The sequence below is a fragment of the Triplophysa dalaica genome, chromosome 1 (genome assembly GCF_015846415.1).
Source record: "Triplophysa dalaica isolate WHDGS20190420 chromosome 1, ASM1584641v1, whole genome shotgun sequence".
In the NCBI taxonomy this organism is placed as follows: Eukaryota; Metazoa; Chordata; class Actinopteri; order Cypriniformes; family Nemacheilidae; genus Triplophysa; species Triplophysa dalaica.
Window position 1 is genome coordinate 6,381,158 of NC_079542.1, and position 12,162 is coordinate 6,393,319.

Genomic DNA, 12,162 nt, shown 5'->3' on the forward strand with positions numbered 1-12,162 from the left:
GGTCGAAGGCAGCGTTTTTCATTACGCATTATGTTGCAATCACCTGCCAGTCATTCCACAATACTGACAAGTTGAATTGTCAGGGCGCTATGGACAGCTTTTGCATTTCGATTGGTCACTGCTCCAGAAATGAGAGAGTTAATATTTTACTTATATTTTATATTATATTAAATATTATATTAAACTTATATTAAGTTTATGTTTCACTTTGCATTACGGTATAAAAATATATTGTAAGTTTTAAATAGAAAAAAAGTCTTAAACAGAGACCAACTTTGGAGAATCACTTTAAAAGCTACAAGATTCTATCTGATTCATTAGTCTGGGCTCCATTTCTTTGGCTGCACTGTACTTTTTGCTTTGCAAATGGCCAAGTTATCACAGCAACCCGGGTGTGTTGTGTTATACTGAGGGCTCTCAGAGCATTCACTATTGATAGAGACTGTAACACAAGTCAACAGGAACCTTGAGGAAATGAACAAAACCGTAAGATGAATTTATTAATGGAAGACAGAAATTCCTAGTACATGTGAAAACTGTTGCAAACTGCAATTTTATAGAGAAAATACTCTGCAATAGTTTAAAATGATCATTTGCACATGGTTTATCTTAAAGGAGTAGTTCATTTTCAAAATAAAATGTCACGATAATTTACTCAACCCCATGTCATCCAAGATGTTTATGTATTTGTTTCAATAGTCGAAAATAAATTAAGGTTTTTATGAAAACATTCCAGGATTTATATATACCATATAGCGGACTTCAATGGACTCCAAACGGTTGAAGGTCAAAATGACAGTTTAAGTGCAGCTTCAAAGGGCTTTAAATGATACCACGATGAATGAGGGTCTCATCTAGCGAAACGATCGGTCATTTTATAAAAAACTCAAAATGTATATTCTTCTGATCTGCGATGCGTGTTCATGACTTCACGTAATACGTAATTGCGTTGAAACGGTTTTTAATATTACAACATCAAGGATACGCACACGAAATGACCATTTTAAACAATAAACTTACACAAAGACATTTGAATATGTGTCATTGAACATTCAACAACTTTTAAACGGTCCTCCTTCTCCACATTTGTAAACACCGACTCGGTACTTCCGCCTACGTCAAACGCGCCCTTTCAACGTAATTACGTATTACATAAAGTCATAAATGTGCATCGCAGAACGGAGCAAGTCGAGATATTGTGTTTATAAAGCATATACTTTTGTTTTTTTGACGTCGTTTCGCTAGATAAGACCCTTATTCATCTTCTGGTATCGTTTAAAGTCCTTTTAAGATGCACTGAAACTGAAATTTTGACTTTAAACGTTTGGAGTCCATTTAAGTCCACTATATGGAAAAAAATCTTGGAATGTCCTAAACAAAAACCTTAATTTCTTTTCGACTTAAGAAAGAAATACCTAAACATGGATAACATGTAACAAGTAAATTATCATGAAAATGTATTTTGAAAATGAACTTTTCCTTTAAAGCATATGTAAATCACTATATAGACATATAAACAACATTACAAACTTGATTTTCACCACATGTGACTTTAAAGATATTAATCGCATGCATTAACATGTCCAGCCTGGTACTCTGTGCCATCCAATCTTTTAATAATTTGACTGATAACAACATTTATTTATTTGATCATGACTTACATTACTGTTACTTAAGGTTAAATAAGCAGCATGGCCCATTATTTTTCATAAATGTGGATGATATACAACAGAATCCCCCCTATGTAACTTGTAGGTGTGTTTTGCCATTACTCAGGCAGTGGAACAGCGAAGATAATGTAAGCAAAAACAGGAAAGGGTTAAAAACGAGCACAAAACAGAAAAAGGTCAGGATGAGGTCAAGCAAATCTCCTAGCTAATCTGTGGTTACACAAGAATGGCTGTGAACAACATTCTTAGGCGAGAAAAGAGTGCATGGCTTTATTGATCATTGCTGAATATGGCATGCTGCTTAGACGCAGGTGAAACCAAACATCTGCCCTCGTGTGAGGGAACAGGTAATGAAACAAATAAAACAACAGAATAAGAACAAAATAAGCAATCAAATTACCCCCTGATAGGTCAAACAAACATGTGCTTTCTAAAAACATATTCTTCATTCAAGAGTTAAGCAAGAATTACACAAACAAAATATTAATGAAACAAGAAAAGAAAATTGTCAGAAGTAGTGAGGCCAATTTGCAGTGAAACCTAAAATCCCACAATGAAATTCATTTAAGCTGGAAAATACATCACCTTCCTTCAGCTACAGCCAGCATGTCCTGCCTCGTCACAGAGATGCATTTGGCTGCAGTTACTGTAGGTACAGATGTCCAAAGGCAACAGACTTCTGGTTTACAGAAACTCACCCTAAACCTGGGCACTTTGATAAAGGGGCAGAGTAAAAGAAACTAAAGTGAATTGCATTTTGAATGTACAGACTGAAAAATAATGGTTGTGTGGACAAAAAAAATGATGGTTTCACTGTGGATAGTTTGCTTTCTCAATGTTCAATGCATGCTTTTGAGAAGGTATTTTTGTATTGTTTATTTTCCCGAAATAATATTTTCAGTAGTCTCGTATAAATAAACCTGTGAACCACCTCTACTCAAATGTTGTACATCAGCCAGAAGCACGAGGCCTGCAAAACTTTACAAGCCAATGGAAATTTTATATAGAAAAAGATCTGGCTGCTCTAAAATGTACGTTTTTTTTCGGGTAATCTTTTATATCATTCGTTTTGTCTGTAAAAGTTTGTAATATTGTTAAGTGGTGTATTCTTGTATTTACAGCTATTGTTGCATTTTAAGAATCTCTAAATCGCATAGCAGTTCATTCTTTCACCAGCAAAACATATTGAGAATATTTGCCCTAGATTTGAATACCAAAACTTGTACCAGACCACAACAATGCAATGCACATAAACTCGCCAAAGTTTATGTAAGGTTAAATGAAGTGTTGCCTAACCATTTCACAAAATTAACTTTCAAAAGAAAGTGACCCAGTGCAAATGCAATGTGACTTTTCCCAGTGCCGTTCAAGAAACAAAGCCCAGAACGCATTTGAAGAGAATTTGAGAGAATGATGCACGAGTATGCATGCTGAAGGGCCTTGTGAAGAAGAGATCTGGTGCTAGTGTCGATCTCCAGCGTCTGACTCGGGATATAAGGCTTTGTTCACACTGCACTGAAATCTGATGGGATTTTTCAAAATCTGATCGGTTTGTTGAGACAGTGTGATCAATATCCAGTATGTCTAGCATCGACACGAGACTTTCTCATAGAACAACTGAGAAAACTGGACATTTGGCCTCTATCATGACATCTTACCATGATGCTCAAGTCCCCAGGCATGTGAGAGAATATAAGCGAGAGGCTTTAAAAGCATTGGGGCATATGCCGAACCCGCTGACTCACACACTCATCATTATATTAAAGTAACCGTCCACAAAAATTTACATTTTATACAAAAAACATTTGCGTCATATTTCAAACAACATAACTTTTATATGGTTTTCGATTAACCATATTTAATTTAGATACAAATGAATAAAATCAGATTTTCGCTGCCCGTCTGAACAAAGCCCAAATCAACCTGAGACAGAAAGACAAGACATGTGAAAAGATAAAGCTTACCGGTGCCGATCGCTGTTGTCGGGGGTGGTCCGGCCTCTCCACCGCTTTTTTGACTCATATCGGCTGCGTTCTCCTCTCTCGAAGATGGAAGCTGCAGCTCTCTGGGAAGAAGATCATATACTGACTCTGAAGAAATAAAAAGCAGAAAACGATTTGTTAAAATCGAACGTTGCAGCGAGTCAAAAATCCTTGCATAGATTTCTTTCTAGCAACTGATATATGCTCCGAACTTCCAATATCTCCGGTGGCTCATCGCCAGGCAGGGGTGATAATCAGCACCAACATTTCTTCCAGTACTTTTCCATGACCATAAAAGTGGTCTACATCTGTCAGTCCAATTCCAGGTATACAGTGTCCTTCTAAAGGCCTCGACATCGACCTGCCTGGCCATCAACGTGGAAAAAGTCCACACTGCTCAATTAACACCAAGAGTGGGAGATAAATACAAAATTTGGCATACCAGAGGCTGCAGTCAACAATCCTTCTTTACTGTGTAATTGTGGTGGGTTATTTTAACACAAGAACACAATGCCTTTAATCTTTGTTTGGTATGCTGATGGGTACTTCTTTCGAAAAAAAGAACTGCTTAAATGGGAAGACCACAACTGTCAATGATGGGTGATGATAAATATTTCTTATTGGACAGTAAACTGTATTTTCTTCGATCAGTCTTTCTAAAATTAATCAGTCTTGACTTTGTCAAATGGATTTCTGTAGTCTTTGAACATTAAACATGAATATGACAAAGTATTTAAAAATCTCAAGTATAAAACTGAAAGACGTATTGAAATTAGGGATGCATGATAAATTATTGGTGTATAGATAATAAAATGTAGGTCGATATATTATAGCCGATAAATTATGAATAATTTCCTATGACTGAACCACTTTAGCTGCACGCTGCTCAAAGTTAACATCCAGTACAGCACTGTCTTTCGGTCATGATCATTCACTTACTGTTATTAGCAAAACATTGCTGAGGTAGTATGTATGTATATATTTATGAATGTGTCAATTTAAGTAACAAAAGCATATTGTTTGAAGAGGATTACTGTCTGAATGCTCTTGAGACCTGTTAGACTTGTTGGGGCTATCGAGTACACCTTTCTGGGTTGTTCTCAGAGAACATATATGATTTGTTTATTAAATAAACATTATACCAGAAAAGTTGAAAAGTTAAAGAATCTTGAATTAGTGTAAAGTAGGCTTGGTACATGATTTTCAGGGGAAAAAATAATGTCAGTCTCAGAAAATGTTACAATAACATAATAGGAACAGTATAACGGCCAATATATCGGTTATCGGCATTAAATGTTTAAGAATTATCGGCCAAAATTTACACTTCGGTGCATCCCTAATTGAAATATAGCAATATGCATATCTAGCTGCGGAGAAATTTAATGACCATCTCAAAATATTTTTTTCTGATTTAAAATTGTTATATGTCTCAAATTTAAATATTTACAAATTTTTAATAAAATTTTTGTGTTTTGCATTTATTTGCAGAAAATGGAAACTGGAGAAACAGGTCAAAATAATAGAAAAGATGATTTGTATTTTTTCAGACCTCAAATACTGCAATACTGCAAAGAAAATAAGTTCACATTCGCAAATAATACAACAGTAATATTCGTACAAGTATTATGTATTTTTTTATGTGATAACCTTGTATATTTCTGTTGGATGACTTTTGTTGAAATAAATACATTAAGAAATGCTGATTAAATAAAAAATTGGAATCGTCTATTCGAGGTTACCATTTTAGCTGGATGCAGATAGCAGAGAGAATTTTTCCTGAAACAACGTACATTTTTTAAATATATATTTTAATGTAATTTAAATTGTATTGCATACTGCATATCACATTATTTACAAAGTTATTTTAATATTATTCAGTCTTAATCTCAACAATTACAGTCTGCTTTCACTTTCGTAAATCTGTGCACGAAATCATGATGCTTTAGAACAGATTTATGTAGTCAGAAGGGAGCTCACACTGAAAAAACTAATTTTAAACAGTTTTAAAAACTGTTTAAACTAGTTTTCAGATTTACATCCCTATGATTTGAAATACATGCAAACAAGTGGGCATGTAAAGGCAAATTCTGAACATGCCAGACATCAACAGAGGCACTCCTGTTGGTAAGTCAATCCAGTCCACGAAAAGTCAATTTAAAGGTCTTGAGAAAACAAAAACATGTTTTTTTTTTCACAACCAGCTCTCAAGTCCAATATCACTGAACTGTAAGCAGATGCTTTTTACACAGCCTATACCATTTAGGTGTTGTAGTACCATGGTATAATCATAATATCTGTTAACACGCACCTGCATAGGACAATATCTCGAAAAATAAACCATGGTATATTACTATAAAGTATCTGATTTTACAACAGTAGCATGGGCATAAAAAACACATTGCATGATAGGAATCCACATCGCCATGCAGTCACAACCCTAAACTTGTAAACAAAACTTGTAAACAATGTGGAAAAACTAAATTCTCAAATCTATTAAATTTAATCTCTAAAGAATTTACATCCCGCTCCTTTTGCCTTTATTGATAATTTCCAAGTTCTGTATTATTAGGCTGGTCTGCACATGCTGGAACATGTGCCGTGTGCACAGGCCCTTCCAGTAAACAGATTGCCAACCACATAGACAGAAAATATGCGCTGTGCAATACGACTGCGGCTGCAGAATCAGTACCTGGCTTGTTTCGAAGTGTTTCCACTCATTTTTAAGAGAGAAAATTTGTATTTTGCTGCATAGTTTCTTTCCGCACAAACAGTGACACAGTGTCGGCTGTTAATGTCCCAAACACAGTTTTCCTTTCACTAGGAAAAAGAAAAACAAAGAGAAATACAATTTGGTAAACATTATATTTTATTGCTTTTGCAAAAGAATTTCAGGCTCCTTTCATTCGAAGATTTTCAATCTTCTGTGGAACACAAACAGATATTTAGCGAAATTATTGAAGCTCAAGAGGTTCAGTATGGGACTAGAAATGCATTTAAAAGTATACCCTGGATTCAATCCAAGCTGATTCATACCCATCGTGCTATTTATTCATAATAATGTTTTTTATTTTGATGTCATTTTCAGATTCAGAATCATGGATTTGACTTTTATCCAGTTTTAGTTTTTCGCAGCTACCCTTGTTTTCCTCTGCGATCGAACCATGACTGTCGCTGGGTAAATTCAGGGTCAACTATCCCTTTAATGAATTCTATGTCCTTGTTTTACAGTAAGTTATAATAGTATTGAATAAAGATAGAAAAACAAGTCTGGCCACCTGAGAGATAAGATTCTTGCTCTCAAACCCTTAAGCTCAACATTTGTCAAGCCTACTATGCATGTAAAGAAAGAAAGAAAAGTTAGAGGCACACCATGTAATTCACAACTAACACTTTCATTCACTATTGCAGATTCCTGACGTTTGCTCCGATTAGTCCTGGAAACATGGGAGTAGCAATGAGTTTGGCTGTTGGCCCAATTGCCCCATAACAACACCCCCACCCCATGTTTTTCTTCTTGTCAACTTTTTGGCTTGATCCTCTTTTTCCTCAAACTAGCAAAACCAGTTCTGTGAAATTTCTTTGCAAAACGTCAACTTCAAAAAAGACAAACGCAGAGACAAAAACAGAGGTGGCTAAACGTTTAACAGAGAAGACATGAACAGAAAATGACTCGACAAGAGGGATTTAGCCAGGAGATCATTTGTAACACACGACAAAGGTTTATTACTTATTCCAACTTGCTGCAGATTGCACCATAGCAACCGTGAGGAAAGCACAGCCAACATCTCCAAGTATTTTGGGCATTGAGTTGGTGGTTATTATGGGAAACTTAAATTGACACTCTATATGGACTACAGTAAAGGCAAACGTGGCTGTCCTAATGTACAATAAACCCAGACCGATCTGCATTCACTGGCAATTTTGTACAATTTGCAACATACAAATACCTACAAAAACAGTAGGTGAAATAGTTGTTTTCCCCTGAGATAGGCCTGTCACGATTATGATGAGTTGTCTAATAAAAAGCTGTGATTATTAAAACGTTTTTAAGTAATATTTTTGGGGCTTTTACGCTTTTAATGATAGAGTACAGTGGAGAGTAGACAGATATAAATTGGGAGGAGATAGCGGAGCAGGAATGGCCAAGAACCACTGAGAACGGGAATCGAACCCAGGACGACGTTAGTGCATGTCGGGGCACTAACCACAAGGCTTTTAATTATTGTCAAATATGACTAAACCCATAAGAGTTTAAATTCAGAGAAAACTAGTAAACTGTGATCGTGGGACTGGGATTCGAATCGATTCTTAGGGTCACGATTTGATTCTTGTACTAATTTGCATATTTAAGATGTCATAGCATCACGTATGCCCTCAGTGTGATACAAGTGTGGGTACTTTGGCTTCTACTCTTAAAACTGTCACATAATGTATTTCTAATAAAACTGAGTGCCCAGTAAAGCCATTCTCATTGTATGTAACGTGTGCATTGCCTTACATGCCTACGTGTTCGACTCGCTAATGCCTTCGCGTTGCGTGCATTCGTGTTTCTAAAAAGTCCCCCAGTCCGCTCCTGGTCAAGGCCGTGGGTCGGTGGGACGGCCATTCTGGACTTTGACAGAATGTCCTACTGGTCAGTCCACCCCTGACAACAGCTCTTTACTAAAAGCTGTGCCTGTTAAGAAAATAGGACGCATCATGTTTTTATGCAATTGCTGCCCGTCAGTTGAGTTTGTGACAAAACATTTTGTAGTGTTTACAAAGGCTATTGTTTATTACGGCATAATATAATTCATATCTTCATATCATTTAAATTTGCAGATTTTACCGATATTCATTGCGAATTTAATTTTTCCCCCACCCCTAGTGATAACAGTATATACATTCTACGTATATTATACCAAACTAGATGAAGTTACCAAAGGCACGCACAAATATCACATTGAGTGTGTAAACATGCACAATATAAACGGATATCTATCAAAAATCAACCTAATAGGAAACCTTTTTGTTTACATGCATAGTAATAGACCGGCTAACTTACACAGAAAACTGCGTTTACACGTAAGTTTGAGACTTGCCGGGTTACTCGTGTGTAGTGAGGCCATCATCGATAGTCTGTTTAGTAATTCAAAATGCAACGGGAAAACAGTCAGAAGCTGTATTTTTAAATCTCTTCTTTTTATACGTTAGTTTTACTATTACTTCCGTTTGAGACTTTTACTACTGCGCTTTCAGACATGCGCACGTAAACAAAACTCAGAGAAAACCGTTTTACGGGTTTACATGACCTTACATCCGCTTAGTAAGCATAATCGGCGTAAGACTGTGCATGTAAACGTTCTCATTGTTTGTTTCCACTCGAGTCCAACCAAGGAGGGCGAGCTTTCCCTTGGATTCCTCATGCATTCTGAGATAAAAAAAAAAAAGATTAACAACCCACATCCCCAGTTTAACCCCTGGAGCCCTCTGTCCCACACAGGCATAAATGCATGTTAATGAATATACTGTATACAACAAGAGCATTAAAGACGCTTTCCTGTAGTTCAGTGGTTAAAGCATCGCACTAGCAAAGACAAGGTCATGGCTTCGATCCCTTTGCACATACCCAGTAACAAATGTGTAGTATCATGTAATGTAAGTCGCTTTGGATAAAAGCATCTGTCAAAAGACATGGCCATGACTTTACATTTAGTCATTAGCAGACGCTTTTATCCACAGCGACTTACAGAGAGTTCAGGGATCAATAAGCTATATAGTGAGTTAACATAAAACTGAAAATTCTATCATCATTTACTCACCCTCTTTCTTTCGTCCAAATAACACAAAAGAAGATATTTTGGAGAATGTTGGTAACCGGCACCCTTACGCTTGCATTGGTTTTGTGTCCATACAATAGAAATAATTGGGTGCCGGGCTGTTCAGTAACCAACTTACTTCAATATATCTTCATTTGTGTTCTGCAGAAGGGCTTACAGGTTCAAATTGACATGAGAGTGAGTAAATGATGACCGAATTTTCATTTTTGGGTGAACTATCTCTTTCACAGTAATCTAGCTTTATTGTTGGTTTAGCACCAATAGCTCATGGCTAATCGACAGCCTAACCTTGAGGCAGATGTACAGACGGAAAGTACCAATTTTACAGACCACTTTGGGAGATGACAGAAATACGGCGGGGACTGTAAGGAGGATGTTTATTTCAGTCGGTGTGGCACCATGTGGTTCCCATTACTAGCAGGCTATTCTATGCCATCCCATCCTCCTCTGTTTTTCTGAGAGGTTTTGGGGCTAAGTAAGGTTGACAAGAGTTAATTGAATGTGGGAATGATGATCATTTTTAACAGGCCCAATAAAAAAAGGTCTGTCTGGAGATTCTGCCTTTCACATCTTTTTCCACACAAAGCTATAAGACTTGAAATATAGCGCATGAAATTGCGTGGACTGCTGTATGGTTCTTTTTTTTGCTTTTGGGTAAAAATTCCGCTTAACTTAACCTAGACCTTTGAGTCAACAATTTGAAACTGTACTACATTCATGACAAAAAAAGCAATATAAACATAACATGCTCTAAAGGTAATGAGGTGCATATTTGTTTTTACCACCAATATGTTAGCAAACGATATTTGTAATGCATGAAATAATGCTTTATTCATTATGGCGACATGAAGCATTGATTCACCTGAGGTGACATGCAAGGAAACAGCTCGAGCTCTAAGCTGGGTCAAAAGAGTTTTTAGCACAGAATCGTGTCTGTGTCTGTGGTGTTTACCAGCGGCTTCACAGGGCGGACAGGCCAGTAGAGAAACTGACACTGGGTTAAGATGAAAGTTACACGTGTGCAAACAAACATCCTAACAGACACAAATACAAAATGTACATGCAATCATTTGGCAAACAGTCCATTACACAGCGACTTATAATACATTCAAGCTAGTAACGTGTAAGCAGTGTCTTTGTCCTTTCACAGCTTGTTTGCAGAGGGGATCCATCAAAACAAGAGCCATTTATTCATCCACCCATGAAATCCACATCAAACATCATCTTAGACCTTCTGCGCAAGGACAATATAAAAGACGCACAGTTATCCGCCTCTTAAATTCTCCCAAACTCATTTGGAAAAATACTGATAGAAAAAAGTTTAAGGATAACTTGATTCGTATAAAACTTGAATTGGTAGTAAAATATGTGAGGGAGAACAGAAGAGCTTTGTGAAGCTTCTCAGAACTACGACACACATAATTCACAAAGATTTACAAAGATTTTATTTACAGTCTTACTATTCATTCTTGTAAAAAGGATAACTTGAGATACTGTTCTCCAAAATTATAAACTTACAGTGATGTGATGAAGTAGAGAGTAAATCTTACAACTCGCAACAAACAAACAGACTGTACATCACTTTTTGAGGAGAAATGTGCTTTTCTAATCTAAGCAACCTAGATCAACCTAGCAAACAACAATGAACGACATTGACTTCAGAAAATATTATTGTTACAAATACAGCACTAAACATAACAAACAAACCACATTTAAACCAAACTGTGCTTTAACTTTAAATGACACAATTCTATGCTTAGATCAACATCTTTGTTTCTCAGTCTTGTCACAAGTCTAAAAACTATAGCATCAGCAAAATTGTTTGCATTGTCCTTCACTTATATTTATTTATTCAGCAAATGCTTTTATCCACAGCCACTTAGAGATGAGAATAATGGATGGCATAAGAACCCACGTAGTGATCGTTGCAGCCCGGATAACTGCAGGTGGGAGGATGTAACGTCACAAACAGCAACTGGGAGGATCTTAGGCTGCAAGTAAGCTGGATTTTCATGCGGTGATTGAGGATGGCAGGAGGTAGAGACAGAAAAACACTTTTAAAATGTAATTCTCATTGTAGTTTTATGTTTTCATTGTCAAAATTTATCAAATCGTTATACAGTAAAACAAAACAAAAATTTTACAAAGCTCATCGCTCTGAAAAGCGAGTTGTGCTATGATTGGCCAGGTCACTAGTGCGTAGTGATTGGTTGAATACTGTGAAAATCCATCACTTAAAATTTTGCAATTTTACAGAACACGGATCAATATATTGTGTTTTTATTAATTTGGTGCTATTATGCGCAGCAGAGTAAATTACATTTGGGTTTACTGTATGCGTGTTGCTTGCAGATGGCTTTCTGCTGCTTGCAAACAGACTATTTTGAGGAAACAGTGGATTACCATTGACATGCCGGTCTGATTCCTCTCGCAATGCAGAAATACGATGCAGGCTCACTCTTGCTCTAATCCAAGGTAAATCATCAACACTGTCATTTCTTACATGTGTTTAAATGAAGGAAATACTGTACATCGTAATCAAGTTAAACGTATGCGCAGGTCACTTTACTTCCTCATTAAGTGCTCGCCAACTGTGGATCATGAACCAATACTACACGTACACCATTGAATAAACCAATCAAAATCCTCTGGAGGTTTGTACCGCCCACTTGCAGCTCAAGTCCCACCCAC

At 36.6% G+C, this 12,162-nt stretch overlaps 1 protein-coding gene across 5 annotated transcripts in view; it reads right to left on the reverse strand.

Moving 5' to 3' along the window:
* The window catches only part of nfat5b (nuclear factor of activated T cells 5b), a 33,716-nt gene that overhangs the window by 14,240 nt on the left and 7,314 nt on the right, over window positions 1-12,162 (reverse strand). For 4 of the 5 annotated variants that reach the window (XM_056747161.1, XM_056747153.1, XM_056747147.1 and 1 more), the window contains exon 2: window positions 3,635-3,760. In XM_056747161.1, the coding sequence (XP_056603139.1) occupies window positions 3,635-3,760 (126 nt within the window). Of the gene's footprint in view, window positions 1-2,255; window positions 2,383-3,634; window positions 3,761-12,162 lie in introns of those variants that run through there. The other variant, XM_056747170.1, reaches the window with a different exon arrangement.